Source organism: Globicephala melas, chromosome 7 (assembly GCF_963455315.2).
Source record: "Globicephala melas chromosome 7, mGloMel1.2, whole genome shotgun sequence".
Lineage (NCBI taxonomy): Eukaryota > Metazoa > Chordata > Mammalia > Artiodactyla > Delphinidae > Globicephala > Globicephala melas.
The window spans coordinates 66,198,067-66,222,167 of NC_083320.1; the positions used below are offsets into that span (position 1 = coordinate 66,198,067).

General features: G+C 36.0%; 1 protein-coding gene across 7 annotated transcripts in view; it reads right to left on the bottom strand.

Annotated features, from left to right (window-relative positions):
• Positions 1–24,101, bottom strand: part of SCN2A (sodium voltage-gated channel alpha subunit 2) — a 149,038-nt gene that overhangs the window by 70,351 nt on the left and 54,586 nt on the right. The window contains exons 1-12 of one of the 7 annotated variants that reach the window (XM_060302335.1): positions 23,639–23,702; positions 22,795–22,870; positions 21,626–21,943; positions 20,628–20,746; positions 9,991–10,080; positions 9,131–9,259; positions 8,464–8,555; positions 7,308–7,580; positions 4,290–4,353; positions 2,589–2,730; positions 2,241–2,447; positions 151–438 (exon numbers count right to left, since the gene is read on the bottom strand). In XM_060302335.1, the coding sequence (XP_060158318.1) occupies positions 151–438; positions 2,241–2,447; positions 2,589–2,730; positions 4,290–4,353; positions 7,308–7,580; positions 8,464–8,555; positions 9,131–9,259; positions 9,991–10,080; positions 20,628–20,746; positions 21,626–21,892 (1,671 nt within the window). In that variant the 5' untranslated portion in view covers positions 21,893–21,943; positions 22,795–22,870; positions 23,639–23,702. Of the gene's footprint in view, positions 1–150; positions 439–2,240; positions 2,448–2,588; positions 2,731–4,289; positions 4,354–7,307; positions 7,581–8,463; positions 8,556–8,650; positions 8,743–9,130; positions 9,260–9,990; positions 10,081–20,627; positions 20,747–21,625; positions 21,944–22,533; positions 22,605–22,794; positions 22,871–23,638; positions 23,792–24,101 lie in introns of those variants that run through there. The other 6 variants (XM_060302333.1, XM_030852556.2, XM_060302338.1 and 3 more) reach the window with 6 other exon arrangements.

Here is a 24,101-nt window from a genome sequence, read left to right on the forward strand (position 1 = left end):
GGTAATAACCAAAACACTCAATGATCATTACCATTCTGAAAGCATTGTGCCATCCAGGAAGAAGGCAGTTTTATCTAAACAAATTCTGGCAAATCTTAAAAGAATTGTGTTTGTTATGACAATGCAATTTACATAATCTAATATTTTTACCTGGTGTGGAGAGGAAAACCTCTTTTCATATGTCAGCCTGCTTCCTTCTAAGGAAAAACGGAAACCTTTTCTTCTTATGCTGTCTTCAGATTCAGATTTGTGGACCCCATCTTCCTTCTCTTCTTCTCCAGACTGTTCTTTCTGTTTCTTTTTCTTCCGTCTGTTTTTCAGCTCTTTTTCACTCTTGGAGCTCAACTTTGATGCTACTGAAGAACTTTCTGAGAAAACCCCTATCCCACCAGCACCACTGAAGTCTCTTGATTCAGCAGATGCTGCTGCAGCTGCTGCCTAGAAGGGTTTAAGGGAGATGGTAGTTGTATATACACTTTGAAAAACTCTATCTATGTTACTGCTTACTTTAATTTTGGTATCATGAATATGTGATTTTGAAAAATGATTCTCCATTCTAGTATGTATTTGTAAAACAATGCATTGTCGTTAGACCGATTAAAGAATTAAAATGAAAAGAAAAGTGGAAGATGATACATGTGACTTTAATGAAGATCTTCAACCTGTAGCCTCACACTACACTTTCTAATTATCTAATAAGATAAATACGATACTCAAATATCATAATGATTTTTTCTGTGATTTAAACAATATCATAAGAAGGAAAGAATTGAAGAACTAAAGGTTTCCTTTTTTTTTTAAATTTTATTTATTTATTAATTTATTTATCTATGGCTGTGTTGGCTCTTCGTTTCTGTGCGAGGGCTTTCTATAGTTGCGGCGAGCAGGGGCCACTCTTCATCGCGGTGCGCGGGCCTCACTATCGCGGCCTCTCTTGTTGCGGAGCACAGGCTCTAGAGCGCAGGCTCTAGAGCGCAGGCTCAGTAGTTGTGGCACACGGGGCCAGTTGCTCCGCGGCACGTGCGATCTTCCCAGATCAGGGCTCGAACCCGTGTCTCCTGCATTGGCAGGCGGATTCTCAACCACTGCACCACCAGGGAAGCCCTAAAGGTTTCCTATTTTAACCTGATCCATCACACTTCCACTTGACAATGACTTTTAGTGCCAGTCTAAATTATTAAATTTAATTCAGTCAAGTATTTCGTTTCAATAAACCTTTTTTTCTCTTTGACTTAAAATGATTATTTCACTAAGAAATGCACAACAAAAGCAGATTATAGATTGTATATAAGAAAATCCCAGATCATGGCATCTGAATGAATTTGTAAATTTCAACAATACAGTTACTGGACAGAAAAAGTGCTCAATGTTGTTGCTGCTACCCCAGTATATTTTATCTGATCTTTATTACATATTGATATTGTAAATTTCAACAGTTCAGTTATTGGAAAGATAAAGTGCTCAGTATTGTTGCTGTTAGCCCCGTATATTTTATTTATCTGATCTTTATTACATATTGATATTCAGGATATTCTGTGTTAAAAGGGAACTGTACTCTACATTCAAGAAAAGACGAATATAGGCAATTGGATTAGTGACATTAAGTCAAACAAACATAACTAGAGAAATTCTTGCCTTATTTTGAAGCCTCAACAGTCCAAATTACAGGATTTACAGAGTGGTAGGCAAAGAATGTAATGATTTAGTATGTTTATGTACCAGTGTTTTCCTTATGCAATCCACAAACTTGCATTTAAACACTTGAAATAGAAAATAAACATTAAATAGGTCTTTGTCTTTCTTCCAGACTCTATGAAATAATCTTCTCAGTTTGACCCTGGTTTTCTGACCTTTCCCACCTCTAGCAACACTAACGAAGAAGCAATTATAACTGAATTCTGCTTCCTCAGAAGATTAATACTTCGACTGAAGGCATGTAGGTATAACTACTTTGTGAGCTTGAGTGAATAAAAGGTCACAAGGGAGAGAAAAAGGTCAACAAAGTTCATTATAATTCATCATGTTTGGATGCCATTACTATTGACCGTAAATAATCATCAAAACAAAATAATAATCTCCTAATAACCAAACAGGCTCCTAACACTTACCAAATACATATGACTTGTTTCGAACATCAGTTACCACTGCTGATTTTGTGTGTTAAATGACTCTGATCTCGACAGTGTGGTCAGAGAGCTGAGATAAACAAACACAAAAAGGCTCGAAGTTTGCTACTATACCTGAGCTTCTTCTTGTTGCTTTTTTAATTGTTCAAGCATCTGCTGAAATTCAGCTTCCTTCTGTTCAGCCTCTTCCAGCGTTGCCTGATTCTGTTCCTCATAGGCCATGGCCACCACAGCCAGGATTAAATTTATAAGGTAGAATGAGCCCAAGAAAATGACTAGCACAAAAAATATCATGTATGTTTTCCCAGCAGCACGTAATGTCTGCAAAAATGGAAGAGATATTTTGTTAAATTTTATACAGGATGTTATGAGCTCACACTCCAAGTAATAAAGTATATTATAGCAATTCTCTTGATCTCAGTATTTCATGCTTCCCAGAAGAATCATTTTATCTGTTCTCACCAGTTGATAAAGGTTTTCCCAGAAGTCTTGAGTCATAAGACGAAATAAGGACAAGAAAGCCCAGCTAAAGGTGTCGAAGCTTGTGTAGCCATAGTTGGGGTTTCTACCAGCCTTCACACAGATGTATCCTTCTGGACACTGGCTGTTATTAGGTTAAAGGAAAGAGAGGAAGTCAGTAACTATAAGTTGGATGGCTGGCTTTCCTGTTTTTATAGACGCCAATATCCATTTTATGAGACACCAGGGAAAGCAGATTTCTCTCACTTTAGCCAGTGCTCAATCCAGCACTTAAGTGGACTGATTTACATAACAACAGAATCCGCTAAATCTATTTGTGGATTCCTCTGTGATTCATGATTGTCATTATTATATTTATCATGTCTCCATATAAAAGCAATCATATTATGATTACTATCTTCTGGGATTTGTGAACATGAGCAGAAAAATAAGTCTACAGGGAAAAATTTGATTTTCACTGAAGATATCTAGAGGCAGAAGTGTGCTGAATGTGGAGGTAGGCAAGAGGGCTAAAGAAAAGATGGTGGGGGCACATTGAGAGGAATGAATGAGTCTGCAGAGTGAAGATTTCATAGTATGACCTTAATGATCAAGCTGACCTGGCCTCAATATTGTGCCTGACACTTCTGGGCTGTGAGACTTTGGGCAAGTTTCCCACACTTGCTAGTCTTGGAGAACCCTCATATGTAAGAAAGGGCTAATAACAGAACCTGCCTCCCAAACTTACAATCATTGAATACGATATCATATGTAAAACATTTAATATAGTACAGAGAAAGAGTTAAAATCAGTCTGTTTTACTTATAAGATCTGGAGATAAAGGCAGCACAATCTTTATCACATGAGCCAAATAAAAAGCCTGATGCTGATACCATTGGGAATTTTGCTACAGGTATTAGCTACTAATGTCCACAATATCATCTTCCACAGAAAGAACATTAGATTTCTGTCTATGATTCTAAAATCTTGTCAACTAGAGAAAGGTAACTATTTCTCTGAATTTTCCTCCTTGCTTTAGCTCCAGGTACAATACTTCTTAATAATAAGCATTCACATGATACCAATCATAATAATTAAAAGTACTTATTGAATGCTGTAATAGCTAAACATTCATTAATCCATTTAATTCTCACAGCCACCCTATAATTATTCCTATTTATCACATGGGGAAATCAAGGCAAGGAGAGGTGACATTATATGGTGAAGTCTGGGTTTGAATTCATGTAAACTCTCCAGTCTATGCTGTTAACCGCTTTGCTGAAATATGCTAAACATGTACTCACCACACCTCAGATATTGACATTATCTTCAGATATCTTACATTTTATGCCATGGAGACCACATTAGCTTATATAGAATATCACACTTATAAAAGAACATGCTTATGAATTCTATTAACTTAAGCTTCTTATGTATATGTACTGCTTTTCCCTATATTTTCCATTGAACTAATTTGCAAGATTAGCTGTGACCTAGTATGGAAAAATAATTGCTGCGTATGAGTGAGTGTGTGAAGGAGGTGAGAATCCACACTTATCCCAGCTATCATGAGAGTCAGCGTGAAGTGGAATTTACGCAGGGCTTTGAATGAGGAGCAAGCGGGGGCTGGATGGGTGGAAGGTAGCAGGTTATTAAGGCCGATGCAACAGTGTGGACTGAGACTCAACACAAAACATCACTTACCCTGCATCTGAGCTGTTGCCACAAAGCAGAGCATCATTTTGCCCTTCCAAAAAATAGAAGTGACCTATTTAAAAGAGCAAAGAATAGAAAGAATCATTAAAAAAAAAAACCTCAAAACACTTCAGCCATTGTGCCTAGGTAACAAAGCTTACCTTTTCTTAAACCATGATGAAATTGATAAAATGATAAATGCATAGAGGGCTAAATGAAAATATTTTAATAATAATTGAATATTAAACAAATATCAAAAAACATTTTTGATTAAACAAATGTTTAGAAAATTGATTTAGAAAGAAATTTTTTGGTAAGGAATAACTATTATAGCATTCTCTATCAGAATTTATTGCAAATATAAACTCAAATTGCTTGGGATAATTCAAAAAATAGCTGTCAAATTAAGGCTGTTTGGCACAAAAAGTGAGAGATAGGAAAGCCCTGTTGCTTCTAAATGCTGCCATGAAATAACATTTTATTTTACAACTATGCTTTGCCTGGACCCAAACTAGATTCAGACCTTTGTTTTCCCTACCAATTTTAACTTAATTTCTTGTGAAAAGTGGACTGAGCTGTTTGCTCTTTCCATGATACTGTAAGTAAGTGTTTTGCTTTGAGTTTTGGCTTGAATACTGTCTTTCAAGATAAATTTGCTTCTTTGGAGATATGTATTTTCTAAGTATACTTTTTTTTATTCTTAAGGAATACCTTATATATAAATTTAATAAGTTGCAAAGATGATCTCAGGAAACATACACATATATAAACATACATATTTACATATTCACATACAAAAACATACAGACACATATATATTAAAAAACACACACACACATAACCCCCACAAAAAAATTTTACTATAGTTTTCAGGAATACTTAAAAGCCTATATTCAAGGAATACCCTAATATATTATGTAGGTCAATCTGGGTCATAGTTTCACAAAAAATTTTAGATCCTTACCTCATAACATATATCAAAAAATCATTCTAGATATTTAGGGATTAAAGATTTAAAGACAAGTCCATTAATATAATATAAAAATATGTAGGTTTTCTTTTCAATCTAGACTATACAGGTGGCTGTTTAAATGCAGAATATATAGGTGGCTGTTTTACATGCAGAATATCTAGGTAAAAATTTTTATTATTTCTGAATCCAGAAGCATTTTATAATATTAACTATAGAAAAAAAGAAAACAAATTTGATGACTTGATTGCCTAAAAATTAGAATCACTTAGGGATCAAAAACAAACAATAAGAAGAAAAAACAAGCTGGAGAATATATTCGCCAAAAAAAGTCAAAATGTTAACATACTTGATAAATTATAGAGATCTTATGAATTTCCCAAAATATACTATCACCTGATAGAATAACAGGTAAAAATATCAACAGATAATTCACATTACATTAAATATATAACTTGCTAATGATACTAATAAACAATTTTAGATTCTACTACATTAATAATTAAAAAGAGGATACACTTTTCCTTCTATCAGAAGATGTTAAAATATGGTAATAATCAATATTAATGAGAATTCAGTAAGATGGCCACTGCTATAGGAGGTATATAGTGGTCTGACCTCTTTGGAGAGCAATATGACACTATGTCTCCCTAGCCTTAATGTCGTCATACCCTTTAACCCCCCAAAATTCTACTAATAGAAATTTATCTGAAGGAAACAATCAGAAATAGAGAAAAGATTTATGTGCAAAGATTGTCACTGTGCTGTTATTATAACATTAATAAATGGGAAATTTCATAAATAATGAAATCATTTGTTTTATTTATTCACTTGTCCAAAGAATCTTAATCTCTTCAGTAAAAATCTTCATGAGAATACTAATTCATAAAACATTAATATAATGTGAGAAGTGATAAAATTTCACATGGTTCTAAAAACCATGAAGGATACCTCAGACTAAGTATCCCAATGGAGTATTGATAATCAAGAGATCAATGGAAGTAGGCTAGCTAATTGCACAAGGAGAAGGAGGGGGGGCTTTCCTGGTGACACAGTGGTTGGGAGTCCGCCTGCCAATGCAGGAGACATGGGATCGGGCCCTGGTCTGGGAAGATTCCACATGCCGCAGAGCAACTAAGTCCATACGCCACAATTGCTGAGCCTGTGCTCTGGAGTCCGTGAGCCACAACTACTGAGCCTATGTGCCACAACTACTGAAGCCCACATACCTGGGGCCCGTGCTCCACAATTAGAGAAAGCCCCGCACAGCGGCGAAGACCCAACGCAGCCAAAAATAAATAAATAAAATAAATTAATTTAAAAAAAAAAATAAGAGAGGGAGGGACTTGGACATTCCAATGACAGAGGGGCAGGCTTCAATGATAAGAAGTTATACTAAATCATAAGTATATTCTGATGTCCATCTATAAAATAAAATCAAACTGTATTGATAAACAACTCTAACACAATGATTAATACCAAAGAGATAAACTGGAATAAGAATATTATAAAGGTAGGCTTTGAGTTTACACTTTCTCATCAATAAGTAACTTGCTGGACTGAGGTTGCTTAACTTTCTGATGAGTACACAAATTCAGATTTCATCTTAGTTTCTCCATTTCCAGATACATCATATGCACTCAATACATACATTGAGTCAAACCAAATAGGGCCAGATTATTTTTTCCTCAGTCTTCTTAATAATCCATTTCAGCAAAATACATTGAATAGTTCAAACTACTGATTTATTTATTAAGATGACTGAAAACTCCTGATCAATCCCCAACAAATGAATATTTTTGTTTATAAAGCATTATACTGTATTGCTGTCAAGACTGGTTTAGGAAAAGAACACATCTTCAAATGGTAACTTTTATCGCGTTGATTGAAAGATAAGGAAAAAGGAGTAAGATACCATTTGATTTCTGTATCATATATATTATCTTAAATTGGTCTAAGTAATTTGGTTCACATCAAAATTGAGACAATTTTCACTATATATATATTTTAATATTTAAAGGACTAAACAGCTTAATGGTCAAAAGAGTATATCTTACTTTTATCTTCAATATATTCATCCCAGTTAAACATGCTCACTGTCCTATTGAAAGTGGTACCATTCCCATCCAATGAGTTATTAAAGAAGGAAGTGATGTTTATTTCAAAGGAAGAATTATCTGGGGGCCATTGCAAACATTTGTTTCGCAGGTTGCCCATAAACAGCTGTAATCCTATTAGTGCAAACACGCTCAGACAGAACACAGTCAGGATCATTACATCTGAGAGCTTCTTCACTGACTGGATTAGGGCGCCCACGATGGTCTTCAGGCCTACACATAAAATCAAAGGGAGGAATTTAAATATACTATTCGACAGCTACTTCACAGACAAAAACATCATGAGCTTGTCCTGGAAAATAAAGATGTCATGCAGAATGCCAACAATATTAGTTTAATGTTTGTGATCGAATAACATTTTCATGAAAAGCCTGCTAGCCGGTGAAAATGAATGAAAGCAGAATTTGTACGTTCATTAGAAAACCGTGAATGGAAATAAACCAAAAGTGTATTTCCAAATACTCCTTAGAGCAAAAGAAATGGTTTTGTTCTTCATGCTTAAACATCAACCTTGTATAAATTTTTTGCCTTTATTTGCAGATGTCTTACTCCCTAACCTCTTATTGATTTTATAAAAATCTATATGAATAAAGTAGTAAGAAATCTTGAAGTCACTGAGTTATGAGGTTATATATTTGTGAATTCTGCAAGCTTGAGTATGGGTTAAAAAAGGAAGACATCTGAAAACTGAGCCCCATGCAGCACTCATGCTATCCCTTGCTCTTTCATTTATCTGAAGTTAAGAAAATTACCAGTTTTAGACCTAACTGGTCAAATCTGCAGCAGTTTGAATGCCTTACAGTTTAGCTTCTATGCAGAAAGCTTGATGTTACAGGACACAAACCATGTAGCCTGTTACTGCAAATGCCTCATGCAAAAACTTGTTAAACTCAAAGGCTGATTTAGAACAGATCATTTTAAAGAAAGCAACTAGTAAAAGCAAAGAATCAAATCCACCCAAAATATGATGTACTGATTCTTGCTTTTTTACAAATTTATTTGCAATAGGTGAGAAGCAACAAGGCTTACGCACAAAAGTTGTGATTGTAGCACCAATGCTGCTAAAGTCAGCCTCGGTGTTTAACCTAGCTCTCACCTGGAATGACTGAAATTGTTTTCAGTGCTCGGAGAACTCTGAATGTTCTCAACGCTGAGACATTGCCCAGGTCCACAAACTCTGTCACATATCTGTAATAGGGAGTTCACACACAAACACAATAACAGAACACAAGAAACAGTTGGAGATATAAGGGGCCTACCACCTTATACCAGTTTCTTCTTACCTGGAATTACAGAAATAGTTTTCAAAGCTCTCAAGACTCTGAAAGTTCGAAGAGCTGAAACATTGCCTAGGTTTACAAATTCTGTTACATACCTGTAGAATTAAATCAGAGTTATTCAGAATTTAGGGAAATCTAAGTCTAAGTTGGTCTTTCATCAAGATCTTTCAGCTTCAATGAGTGTTGCCATCAGATTTCCCAATTAAGAGAAAAATGGCATTGTCATCAATCATAATCTCTGTTACTTGGGAAATTTATTTTATTGCTTTACAGCACTAATTGAAATCAAAGCCATGTAATTTACTATGATAGTCCCTAATTTCTCCAAAGTGCACAATCTGATTGGAAGAAAAATATCCTAAATTCACATAATAACCAAGAAAAATGCTTGATCTGTTAAGGGAAACCACCAAGGAGAAATACAGTATAGGCTCCCACTAATGATTTACTCTTCCCGGATAGGAAATGTATTAAGATACTTACGCAAAAGTAATGACTGTGAAATCCAACCAATTCCACGGATCCCGTAGAAATGTGAAATCTTCTAAACAAAAGCCCCTTGCAAGTATTTTTATAAGTGATTCAAAAGTGTAAATTCCTGTAAAGGTGTACCTGAGAGAAAATAGCCAAGCCCACATTAAAGATCTAGTAGGTAATTTACATGTACATATCTTAAAGGAGAAAAACAACAAATACAAATTAGAGGCTTCCATATAGTTCTATATTGGTCTCCCTATAATGTAGACCTTAGGTAGTACTTAAGGAAGAAAGAAACATTACCTTCTGAAAGACATTCTCATTGACTATAAATGAGTATTGTACTTGCTACACTAATTCATCTGAAAGCCCAAATAATATGGTTCTATATGAAAATATTACCCGAAATACACTAGTTTTGGTCAAATTTAAGGAAATAGTTATTAACAAAAATAAATGAAGATTTTTTTGTCTAATAAAATGTGCATCATTAACAGCAATGAAATATATACTAATAAAACATAGAAAGGTGATAGCCATGAGGAAAAGAACATACAAACTAGGTATAATTTTTATCATCAGATATTAGTAATCACTGATTACCTTTGAAAGAGTGTGAGACTCATAAGGAAGATAAAGAGCTATAAATATTGGCAGTCAAATCAATGCAGTAATTGGAGCAACTTAATGAGCCAGTGCAAGCTTTGTCCTACAGAAAATCAGTGGTTGAAATGAACTTGAATCACTGTCTAACTGGTTTGTAGTAGCTAGTATGATTTGCTAAAGAAACTGATGAGGTCTCAAGATGTTAAATGCACATAAAGGGACAACAATATTGCAAGATTTTTAAAAAATCTTCTACTTACTCCACATTCTTTGTCCAGTCTGGAGGATTACTCATGGTCATAAATACACAGTTGGTAAGAATAGTGCACATAATGAGCACATTGAATAAAGTAGAAGAATACCGTCAAGGAAGACAAAATTCAGTGGAAAATTTCACTTTCATACACCATTATGTCTTTCACCACCATGAAGTTTAGAACTTTTATGCCCTTATTATTTTATTATTGAGTTTGCTTTTTCCATTTCTGTAATTTTAACAACTCCATAACCAAGTCATGTCAGGCCAAGCCATCAATTATTTGGAGGCTACTTATGTGATTTTAGTAATGAAAAAGATTAAATGAAAAGAAATTAGCTCATTGGTAAGTAATTTATCAATTTAAGTTTTTTTCTTTCTTTAATGACAGACTCAACGACTGAAGTGCAAGCTCAGCATGTATGAAAACTCTGATAAAAATTCAACAAGAGAATACCAATAATTACAGTCGTCCCACAGTATGCGTGGGGGATTGGTTCCAGGACCTGCAGCGGATACCAGAATCCACGGATGCTCAAGTCCCATAGTGGGCCCTCTGTATCCATGGTTTCTGCATCCTCAGATTCAAGGAACCATGGATCCTGAACACTGTACACCACCTACTGTTGGTTGAATCTGCGAATGTAGAACCCATGGATATGAAACCCATGGATGGGGAGGGCCGACTGTAACTGAATGCATTATAACTCCATCCTAAGGGTCATCTGAGTGGAATATCTTCAATAAAATTCTTTCTAAGTGGAATATATAATATACAGTGATTGCTCGTTAAATTCTGAATAGTAAGAGAAGATGGCTGGTGTTAGTACTGACATTTCTTGGGTTTGTAACTGTGGCCAAATTACTTATAATTTCCCTAAGCCTTGGTTCACTTTGCTATAAAAGGGAGAAAGAATAACCATTCCACAGGATTGCTGTCAGGATCAAATTAGTTAAAATATATTAAACCTCCTACAACTTAATGTGCCTTGTACATGGTAGATACTCAATAAATTACTTTCTTAATTTCCTAAATCATAGAGAACACTACTTATAAGAAACATGTGGTTTGTTTCACTCTACCCCACTTTGCCTGTGTAGACATAGCCAATGCAGTTCACTCTCCTTTATACTGAAAAACAGCAACAAAAGCTCTTTAAGAAAACTTTCAGTAGTAATACTTGAAATAACTTTCTTTCATAGTTAATAAAAAGCACAAGAAGAATTCAGCTGTACTTATGCAAAACAAGAGCTTTATCAATATAGATTTAGAAACTGTATAAAAATTCCAGTGAATAAATGCTATTAATATCACTTCTCACTCTTTATTTTTATTTATTTATTTTTTTTGTGGTACGCGGGCCTCTCACTGTTGTGGCCTCTCCCGTTGCGGAGCAACAGGCTCCGGACGCGCAGGCTCAGCGGCCACGGCTCACGGGCACAGCCGCTCCGCGGCATGTGGGATCCTCCCGGACCGGAGCACGAACCTGTGTCCCCTGCATCGGCAGGCGGACTCTCAACCACTGCGCCACCAGGGAAGCCCTCACTCTTTATTTTTATTATAAATCTTCACATTACTTACACATAGTAAAATATCAGCACGATTTTAAGTGTAGTAAAATAGAATAGTGTTGTGTTATCTATATGTTGTGTTATGTATTATGTGTTAATCTATAAAGGAAGCTTCTTTGCACCCGCAACTGACTTTAGTCAAAGCAATCATTGAGTTTTCATTTTGACTGGCAGTGATGCAAGGCACATGCTTGATTCTCAGCTTGTTAAAATGCATCCACATGAAAACAGTCATAAGTGAATGGTGTGGATCAGCCACATGAGGGCACTACAACCTAGAGAACACAGAAAAACACCATTTCAAAGAAGAAACATTTTTCCTTTATTGCTACAAAGAAACAAAGAGTAAGACAAAATTAAAGATGACTTGCTATTAGTATATAAAACTAGAGGATCCTCTGTGTCTGTTAGGCTGCTAGGCTCTACTGGAGAAAATGACTCCCCTTGGTCGGTTGGCGCCATTCAAAATACATGGTTCCCAGCCTCACCCACACTCAACACAGTCTAAATATTTCTCCACTTCACTGCACCTCCTACTCTGCAAAGACAATTCCAAATATTCTCCACTCTTCTCTGATCTCCAATCTTCTTCCTTCCCTCCCAGTTTCAAACTCATGACCTTATTTCCTACTTCACTGAGAGAAGAGATAGGATCAGAATGCCATATCTTTACTTCCCACCCCCAAATTGACAAACCTCTCTGTAATAAGATCCTTTCCTCCTTCTTGTTTCAATGGGGGGAGTTTTCAATCCCTCTACTCATACTCTGGACACCTTCTACCTTTCCAGAACACTTCAGAAATCTCTTATCTCTTCCTTCTCTTACCTTTAACACTTCCCACTCTATCTACCTCTTCCTATCAGCACAAACTTGCTTAAGTCTCTCTCATCTTGGAGGAAAAAAAGAAAATACTTTCCTATAACCCACAATCCTCTAACTACTTACTACTAACTACTTCTCTTTTCCATTTCACAGCCAAACTTCTTGGAAGAGATGTTTATCTTTACTTTCCCTCATTTATCTATCACTTCCTTAGCCTACCAGTTTTCTTTCTAAATAAGACAAACATCTTCATGTTTTGTCCCTGAAAACAAAAGGATAATTTTGAGCTCTTATTTGACTTGCTCTCTCAGCAGCATTTGACAAGCATGATTCTTCCCCCTTTCATTATGTTCTCTTATTTTTGCTTTCATGAAGTCCCAATCCCTTGATTTTTCATGTCTCATGGACAATTTTTTTGTAACCTTTGAAATGTTATATTTCCCTTTTTGAAAAGGACATCGGATATCCAAGCCATTTTTCCCTCTCCTGCTATATTTATCCTAGTAAAGCTCATCAACATACATAGCTCCAAGTATATTTACATGCCCACTGATCTCAAGTATTTCTCTCCAGACTAGCCCTCTCTTCTGAACTCAACTGTCCATGGTACCCAATTGTACATATTACATCTGCATTTATGTTTACTCATTTCATTGACACTTCAAATTTTTTCAGTTCTAAAACTAAACTAAAAATCTTTTCATCCTATTCCTCTGCTCCTCTAAAATACTGCCCCTTTGACATCTCTGTATCACAGAAAATGGCTCACGATCCAGCCAGGAACCTAGGAGTGATCTTGCATTTTTCTCTTCCTTAAACCTCCACATTCAACTTAACACCAAATATTGTCAATTCTACCTGCTATGCCTGGATTCAGTGAACTTTTCCCCTAATCCTCATATCACTACATAGCCCAGGTGTCCATCAAATCTAACCTAGATTACTGCAATTTCATCTAAACTGGTCTTTCTGAATCCATGTTTGACTCCTTTCAATCCTTTCTGCATACTGTACCAAATGACCTTTGTAAATGTAATTTCAATAGCTTTCCACTACCTTAGGATGGCGATCAAATATCTTACAAAGAGTGAAGGGTCTAGGAGATCTAACTCCTCTCTACTTCTCCAATTTCAGCTTCTTTACTCTTCATTCCACTCTCCCCAGTCCAATATTATTGCAATTGTTTTAGGTCATGGAATTAAATAAGCTCTTTTTCAAGTCAGGATCTTAGCAAATATCACCTCTTTTCCCTGGACATGCTCTCTACTTCACCTAGCCAATTCCAACTTTTTCTCCAGCACTCAGATTAAAAGTTATTTTCAGTAAAATGCTGTGCACAATAGCACATTTCCTGATTAGGTCTATCAGTAATACATACTTGTAGCACCTGATACCATTCCTCCAATGACTAATTTTAACACTGATTTTTTTTCTGCTAGGCAGTCAACTTCACGAGGGCCATGTCTCTATTGTTCACCACCATACCCTTGCCATTTTGCAGTGTCCGTTGACTATTGAATGATGTCAGTTCGGAAGATTGTTTATTACTAAGTGAAGTAAATTTTCCCTTTTTAATGATATATTTATTAATATGGATCAGAAATACAGCATGAAATTTGTTTTCACATATATCAAGTTCACAAGTTTCTACACTTTTTTTGAAAGAGAGAACACTGGATAAATATAAAGTGGAAATTGATAGCCTCATGAGATTTATGTCACATAACAGACTAAGCCATGGTTTTATGACCCTTAAAAATATTTACTCCTTATAATGGTAAAAATTAAGTACATATAATAACGTAAAAAATATATTCAAATATTAATAAATAATAGAAAGAGTGAATATTACCCAGTAAGTCAAAATTAATAAATCATTACACTCAAACTCATGTTTTTCACATTGTATGACTATCATTTTAATAATAAAAATATGCTTAAGTTAAAGATCCTGACAGATGCTCAAAAAGGAAAGCAAATAAAACTATTTTGCTTTTAAACCAAATAAGAGATAACTAGAGTCAGGTTTTTATGCTATTAGTTTAATAGATAATCTCTAAATAGAGAGTTTCAAAACCCATTACTTTTTAAAATCACTATAAATGTATTTTATCAGTCACATATCTTTAAGATTCTCCGAGTTTGTGAGTGATTGAAATAGTAGGATTTCAGATAATGATAACAAATATACAAATATGGAAAAAAATGTAGACATGGTATTGGTGATACCATACATTGAAAAAGTATAGAAACTCCATGTCAAGGTAGATTTCAAGGGGTTAGAACTAGTAACAAAATGCATATATTTATTTTCTAAATATATATTCCATGACATCAACTAAAGTACATTTTTCGAAAGAACAATGAATCCTAGAATAGTATTTCCTTAAGAGACTTTGTATATAAAATAAAATAGAGGTAGTTAACCTCATATAATATCAGGAAAAAAAGGATTTTAAAATCTATGAATTTCTCTATACCAGGTATTAATAAAAATGTGTTAACCTTTTGATTGATACTAACCCGTCAGTTGGCAAGTCTAAAATATTTCCTATGTGTGTAAGATGAGGAAAGACTTCAAGTTTATACTGAAAATGGTTTATGTAACTTTTGACATGGAAACTAGATGTCTACCCCTATATCCATGTAGGTAGGATGAAGCAGCATGAGTTTTAAAGTGATGAACTGTGGATCAGATGCATCCTTTACCAAACACATGGGCTTCAGCAAGTTAATTCTTTAAGGCTCATTTTTCTTGTGTAAATGCAGATAAGAGTACTAATACTTTTCTTAGAGGATACAGTCATTTTTATTACTATTAATCATTTGTTCATTTAACATAAAAATGTAGGGCGTTTCTTTGTTATTCTTTTTTTTCTTTGTTATTCTTAAGGAGAAGACATTGTTTGTTCTGTCCAGGGGCTTTGTAATAATACATAATATCCAGAGAAGTTGCAGAGAAATTTTCAACTTAAAATATATACGAACTAGAGGTAGAAGATAGTTTTATGTAAGAGGTTTTCTAACATAAAAATGGAGAATTCAAAGCAAAGTAAGACAGGCCTTTCTACATATTGATGCGTATTTGTGAGACAGCAGAAATATTGACTAAATGTCACATATATATGTGACACACACATAATGTTAACTCTTGAGTTGTTTAATTTTGTTATTAACAAATTCCTAACTATGTGATAACTTTTGAGCATTAAAGCAGGAAAAATAGAAATCGTAAGCTGTTTACCCTCCTTTCCCTTAGACCTATATAATTTTGGGGTTTTGATTTCTACATAGATGAAAACCGTGATTTTTTAATTTCTACATAGATACCATATAATTTTGGGATGAGCTAAAAAGCTCGCTTCCTATTTAATGAAATAGTAAGTTGGAGCCACTGAAAATAACCTTTGAAATACACAGAGACAGAGATACTGGCAATGCCCCTAGTACATTATTTATACCCGAGGGTTCAGAAATCAGTTTTCTTCTGTTAGATGGAAATTGCAAAAGACCTAACCTGAAATTTTAGCTCTGCCACTTATATAAAATGTAGTCTTAGAAAAAGACTAAACATGTGTGGGCTTCAATGAACTCATCTGCAAAATGAGAAGGCTGGAACTGACCCCATTATGTTTTGGTCGATTAACAGCTCCTAACTCTGGTGCTGTATAAACATTTTGTTTGCAAAATCAAGCCTCAAGACAGTAGAGATTTGTACAGAATTCTTTGTGGAATTCCTTAAACAATATGAGAGTGCTCCTTTGCTAATCTTGCAGCAGCTGCTCCTAGAATTGTAGCTACTACTACCAACAATAGCTGTCCTGGCTACCAGTTATCATGTTCCTACCAAGTGTTAGTCATGGTGTCAGGTACTTATGTAGTTATTATTACTGATGTATAAATAACGATTGCAGTTTTATAGATGGAGAAACTGAGATTCAAAACAGTTGGAGTAACTTGGCCCAAGGTCATGGAGCCAGTAAGTAAATCTCAGAGGTGGGGGTTGAATCCAGGTTTTCTGAAACCAAAAGCTGTGTATTTTCCTACCCCTTATGAATGATAGGTAGTTCTGCATTATTGTGTGATTTGGAGTGTTTCAGGTCTTTGCCATCACTTTAAATACCATCCATACACTGACATCTCTAGTTATACCTCCAGCCCAACCCTTTTCTGAACTCCAGACTTGTATTTCCATTTAACTTCTCAACTCCTCCACTGAATGTCTAATAGACCCCTCAAAAAAAAAAATATATGTTCAAATCCACACTTTTGATTTTACCCAGCATATCCCTCCACCTAATGTTGTCCCAAGCTCAAGTAACTACATTTTTCTTTCTTGACCAGACTAAACACTTGGAGTCTTCCTTAGCTCTGCTCATTCCCTCACACCCCATGTCCAACTGCTCAGCATATCCCGTTCAGCTCTTCTGAAAAACACATCTGAATTTGATGACATCTGCTACCCTCATTGTTTCCACCAAAGGCCAAGCCACTGGTGTCCCCTGCCTTCATAATGGCAGTAAGCCCCCAATCTATCTTCTTGCTTCCATTCTTTCCCCCCAGGCAGCCTGTTCTCCACGCAGCAGCCAGAGTGATCTTTCTCCAATTTGAGTCAGGTGATGACACTCTTCTGCTGAAAACCCTCCAGTCATCTCTCCCCATCTCATGCAGCATAAATTTGGTGTCTTCACCACAGCCTACAACTTCAGCTCCGACCTTCACTCTCACTGACCTCATCCTCTCCTACTCTCTGCCTTTCCCACTCTCCTCCAGGCACTCTGGGCTCATGGCTGATTCTAGAGCATACCAGGTACACTTCCACTTTTATCCTTTGCCTTCATATTTGCTATTCCCTTTTCCCCTCAGATTTCCATGTCTCACTCCCTCACTTCCTTTGGCTCTCTATTCAAATGCTATTTTTTTCAGAGAGGACTTCCCTGATCATATGATTTAAAACAGGACCTTGCCACTCTTCTCTTTTTACACTGCTTTATTTTTCTTAATAGCACTTATCACTAGCTGATTTATTTTTATTATCTCTCTCCTCTCAAACACACACATACACATGAATGTAACCACATGCGAGCAGGGACTAGGTGTGGCTCTATGTTGCATCCCAGTGTCTAGAAGAACATCTGCCACACAGTAGGTACTTAGTAAATATTTGCAAATGAACAAATGAATGAGTAACAAATGCAAAGTAAAGGAAAGTGTGCTTATTAAAGTAAAATAATAAAAACTGACATGAAACACATTGAAAATTCTGATAGGGAATTTTAGGAATATGGATTATTTTTTACTTGTTTACTATCTAGAAAATATAACCATATTTTATTTAACTATTGAAACAAGGTAATGGGCACATCAACAGCATTTTCAGTTTTCAAAATATACCCTGACAAAAATATAGTAAGCTAAGATTTTTCTGCCAAAATCAAGAAACAAAGCTAATTTGATATGCAACAGCTCCTAATGAAGATAACAACTCTTTAAGAAATAAGTCAGGATTTTCGGTGGAAATAGAGATACCAATCTAGGTTTAAAATACAAATTTCTTGATTGTGACTGGCCATATTCTGGATTATAAATTAATGATAATAAATACACAACAACCTCTTAACTGTGCCCAAGACCCACCATTACCAACCCCAAGCATTGTTATCTTATAGCAAAAGACACTTGAAGTCAGAAAACCAGGATTTGAGCTTAGGATTTGCGTTGTGAGGAATAAGACAAAATCACTGGGAAAATCACCTGCAAACTGTACAGTATTACTTACATCAAAGTTTACTAGGATCTCTAGGCAAATGTGCCTTATCACCAAAAGACTGAAGAATGTGTCTATCAGTCTACCTGCCTTTTCTCATCTCTCTACTCCAAGGTGAGATATCTGAAATATAGTATTTTAATTCAGGCAATCAGAGATTTTTAAGAATCTACTTTTTCTACGTTGGAAGAAATCTGTAACTATATGCCATTTGTAAGGTTCTGGGAGAGTCAACCGTTCAGTTTGGCAAATCTTAGATTTACCTGGCTGCCTTCACATTTCAACTTGCACCACTGCAGGCCTCCTAACAACTTTGCCCCTTGGAGGTTTTCTTTTTTACTGGGAAGCAAGTGCAAACCTTCAAATTAAATTGTATCTTGATTCCTGAATAGCCCCCACCATAAACTCGGTCCTCGATGCCCAGAGTCTCTGATCAGAACTTCTAAAACTGCTCTCATCCTCTACCACTGGAAGTCTCTTTTCCCAAACGGCATTAAGTTAGGGCTCCTGGGTCTCCTAATATAGAATTTTTTGGAGTGGAGATTATAGATTTTCAAAAAAAATACTATCTCTCCACAAAAGTTTTAAAACAACAAAAACAACAAAAAATCCTGCCTTTTCCTTTAACATTGGGCATTCTTAATTTTATTTCATCATTCAGTTTCAAGAAAAACAGATTTTTCTGACCTCTTCAAACCTTCCATTTTGTCACTTGTTTTGCATCTAATTATTTAACCTCTTGACTCATTTGTCACTTATTTATTCAATATGTACTCTCTCAGTATTTACTATGAACAGAGCATTGGGCTAAGTCTGAATTTTCCACATAATTTCATGTATAAATTGTGATTATATAGGGATGTACAATTATTTTCAAATATAATAAATAATTTATGGAAAGATTTATTCAGTGCCCAGATTATAAATACTCAAACATAATAATGGACCATAATTTATAGTTCAAGAGACTCAAATCTGAATCTCAATTTCATTATTCATTCCTAAAGCTAACTCAAAGCATTTTTTCTCCCTGTACAACTGGGTTCTCTTACTTGAAAAACAGAAGTAAGGAATCATTATTGCTTAAAAAAAACTCACAAGAAATTATTAAATGTTAAAACATGAAATTAACGTATGAAATTAAAATATGTTGATGTCTATGCAAAACTGGGGGCGGGGGTGGAAAAGGAATGACCTAGAGGTTAAAAGGAAACTTAATTCCAGAATGCCACGCTTCTAAAGACATCATTTGCCACAATGCCAGGCAAGTCTGGGGACATGCTTTACAGCCCCTCCACCCAGAAATTAGATGACTTCCCTGTACCAAGCTTATCCCATCTCTTGAATTCCTTATCTTTTCTAATTCCCTACCATATCTAATTCAAATATTTTCTGGGCCTGCTAGAGGAAGTTAAGTTTTTACTTTGTAAGCCTTAAAGCCAAGCCCTGGGCTGACCATGTTGTAAATTGCAGGCAATGACTCTTTCTAATTAGGAAACAAAATTTAAAGTTGTCCTACCTGAGACTTTGCTTAACTTTCAGTTTCCCCTTCCTTACCTCTAGGTCCTGATATATATCAGTTCCTCATCCCAAGGCTTCTGTGCGCTTCCTGTAAATGCCTCTGCGTAGCACAGCCAGTCTTGCAAACCTTTGCTTCCTTGGTTGTTGCAGGGCTGGCTGTCAGCCAGATCACTGTCCCTGGCCTGGAATAAAACTTCTCATTCACAACTACTCTATTTACCTTCAGGAGTAAATCAAATCACCATCTCCCACCAAGGCGTCATCAATCCCATCTCTAGGAAGTAGATACTTCATGAGCAGAATGAAGCATGAAATGAGGATGTATATGTATAAATAGAAATTAAACCTTTGGAAAGAGATAATTGTAGCAGGACCTGAGACTTGAATAAAACATAGGAACAAGTGACCCAAAAAAGTGACATTTGAAAGGCTAATGTGTATTCCATCACAATTATAAACATTTATAACTCAAAGCTTTCAAATGCTAAAATGAAAAGCAGAAAGTAGTAAAATTCAGATGAAAAAGATATAAAATTGTATAATTCAGATTATGCATATATTTTCCAAATGTAAAGTAGTGAAGAAAATTAACTCACAGAATTTACCCATTATATAGATAACCTTGTAAAATTTGAAGACTTATAAAAGGAGAGCCTGGTAATACTGTCAAAATTAATGAAGAAGTCTTGGATGTAGTAGGTAATTCAGAGGGAGAAGAGGAGGAAAGAAGAAAGAAAGAAGTAGTAAGTCAGGGAAAGAAGAAATACTTGGAAGATGGGGCAAAGTGTTTCACTTACCTATGATCCCATTTTGCAATAATGCGAACTGTTGAGTAAGAGGGAAAAAGAAAGAAAGAGCACATAACATTGCCAACCACGCATATTTCTGAAAAATTCCCAACTCAATAAGTCAGTCAAAGAGCAAAATCATATTAAATGACTATTTGAAAAAAGGATATGAATGTACCAAAATCTTAATAGCTAATTTTCTAATAGGGTTGAAGGGAGTTAAAATGTACAGGGCAGGGGTGGCACTGAACCGAGAGATTGCTTTCCCTTTATTCAATACTATAAACGTCTGAAAAAGAAAACAAACACATAAAACAGAATTTAGAATCTTAGTATTAAAATTAAGAATATTTTAAGAAAAAAGTGAGACTTTTTAGAAATATTGTCTTATAAAATAATATAATAATATACTAATTACCAACATATGACATGATGCTGTGTACTTTCTCTATAAACTCTCCTAAATTTCATAAGTGATATGCGGATTTAAGAACATAAAGAAAATCTGTAGTCACTGCCATAGGAATACTTAGCATCCTTATCAAGTTTTAATATCAGTATTTTAAAACTGTAATTATAATCCACAAAGAGCTCAAAAATGAGGCTTTGATTCGTTTTTCTGTTAGATAAAAATTTTCTCAGAGGAACTTCAGGGTTTTCCAGAGGTGTTGTTTGATCACACTCTTTTTTGGGCACTTAAAAGCCACCTGCTTTTATTTCTTCTGGGGGGAGCCATGGAATGGGCAAAGTTTATGGTGTGAAGGAATAAACCTGCTTAAGATCAAAGTACCTTATGTAGAGCTAGATATTGTAAAGAGGAATTTGGATACTACTCCTGGAAATATTTTTAATGCATAAAAAAATATACTCCTTGTCTTAACTTTCTGCTTCACCACACTGTAAGGTAAACAGACTTTTGCCCTTCCTCATTTCCCCCACTGCAGGATGCCCCTTCAGTTCTCTGCCTGTCCTGGACATGGGTTCAAATGAGTGCTTCCAAAAGGCTTCTAGGGTAATGGGGCCATTACATGGTCAAGCCTACCTAGTACCCTAATGATACTTCAGACAGAGGGGAGGAGGCGCAACATTCTTCACCTGACATCCCTGGCCCTAGCCCGGAAGCAATTAGGAAGTAGGGGAAGTAAAGGCAACTTGACTAAGAACTCACTTTCTTATTGATATAGTAGGGGTCCAGGTCCTCCAGGGGCTCTGACACCATCTCTGGAGGAATGTCTCCATAAATAAATGGAAGGGATTTTCCTGCTTCCAAGTCACTATTTGGCTTTGGGCCATTTTCATCATCTTCATCCTTGCGTTCTTGTTTGGGTCTCTTAGCTTTCTCTTCTGCAATGCGTTGCTCAATAGCAGCAAGGGATTCCCTGGTAAAGAAGCGGAAGCTGTCAGGTCCTGGCGGTACCAGCACTGATTGTGCCATCTTTTCATCCTGCTCCTTTAATCACTGTTTAGCTCCTTGCATAAGAAAGTGCTATGGAAACGAGAGAGAGATAGAGAGAGAGAGAGACAGAGAGAGAGAGAGACAGAGAGAGAGAGAGAGAGACAGAGAGAGAGAGACAGAGAGAGAGACAGAGAGGGAAAAAAAGCAACGGTCATTAGGATAAAATGTGACTGTGGCCAATTACATGATACTGAGATAAAATATATAAACCAAGCTATCTGTAATATTTTACTAAGGAAGCTGCACTTGGCACTCGGGGGATTCTCCTGCATGCATTCATCTGCTTGCATGGAGATCTATCTTTCACATTCAGTAGGTGTCTATGAGGTAATCTAATCTCCCACTCCCAAAATGTTTTAAGTGAAAATATCCAACTCAGAGCTCAGAAATTGAGAATACTGGTTTGTGCTTGCTGTTTCACTTGTGTGAATATTTTGGCAGCCATCTTTTTCAGCATCCCTTCTGAAAAAAATATCCGAGATCCATAACAAGAGATGAATAATTATCAAAAATTGCAGAACCTGGGCTGTGCAAAGATCTTGCATGTATCTCTCCATTTTTTTCCATGTTCCCTTTGGCCTACTTTTCCACCTCAAAGAGCTTATTCAAAATCAACGCACCTGGTAAAGAGCTCTGGAAATCCTGAAATGCCAGGCTGTGGAAACATAGGTAGATACTGCTTGAAAGCAAGGGAGCGGGAAGGAGCAGGGAATGCCGGATTGCATTTGGAACTGCTCGGAAGCTGCACAGGAAGGGACCCAGCTCCTGCCAAACCAGGCAGGAAGTCACCCACGTCAAGAGGTCTGGAGCTTGGACCCCCTGGTTTAGCAACCTGCTGCTAGCTAGTGTAATTGCTTCTTAGATTAACAAATTTTCAGTACCTTAGGAAATACTGTAGAGATAGCTCATTTTCTCAAACAGTGCCCATTTCTTAAGAATCCACGTAGCAGATTTGGACTTGAAAAAAATAGTAAGTTTAAGATAGTTTATCTTTTACATGAACTCCTATTATGCTGGTCTTTGTGATAACATAAATGGAGTTTTACTGTATTCTAATCATATTTTACTGGGCTAACATATATAGCTCAAGAGAGCACACCAATCATTTCAAACGTTATCTCTGAATCAGTGGCAAGAGTTTCTATGCTTTTTGAAATAATACAACCAAAATCTTGACTCCAGAATGCCATCTATATACAATCACTTATCTGTTTTTCCTTCTTTTAAAATATCAATCCATTTTAACCCTTACCCTACAGGAATGAGAATTACCATTTAATTACATGAGGTGCATTTTCTAAAAGTAAAATTCATTCACATCCAGATCATTTCTGTAGATATGCTAGATCAAACAGGGAAATCTAAAATAACATAAGTTACTGTACCATTTCCACATTTTTTTTTTTGAAGTAGACCAGGACCTTTCAGCCACCAGCTAGAAGACTGCCTTCTCAGTATCACAGAGCCTCCAATACCTCCCTCATTTTCCTCACCCATCCCCAGAGACCCTTAGGCCTAGTGACAGGCATAGGCATGAAGAAGGTCCCTGCACATTTCAAGGAGGAACCTGCCATGCCTGGATGCTCTAATAGAAGAGACATGCTAAAACATGCAGACAGCAGCTTCAAAATGAAAGTGGTCCTCTGCAGATTCCCCCAAGGATTCTACTGTAAAGGTAAAGAAGCATCACAGAGAATAAGCATAATAAGAATATTAAAACATTACCCCTGCAGAATCTTTTACACCCAGAGTTTAGGATTGATAAGCTGGCACCATGAAGACTGCAGCTAAAATTCCATCATGCTTTTTTTCTTTTTTTCATTTTTTTTTAATTCTCCTTCAAAGACCACACCTAACTTCCTGTGAAAGGATTCTGGTAACTGAAGTAAGAACAGGCATTTCCTGTGCGGGGACTACAAAATGGCATTATTATAACTACCACTAGAGGGCGGGGAACTGTGAAGAGAAACCCCTCAGTGTACACACAGAAGCATGTTTGAAGCAGCCCAAAGCTCTCAGTAATGGAGCTCTAATCTTCTACAAGCTTTTCTTAGAACAGAACATTAAGACTTAGCTGGTTTGAATTACTAATTTTGTTAACTGATAATGCTTCCATTCATGCTTTTTATTTGCTAAGCCAAATTGAATCGACACAAATAACTCAAAGTAAAAAGAAAGTAAATAAAGA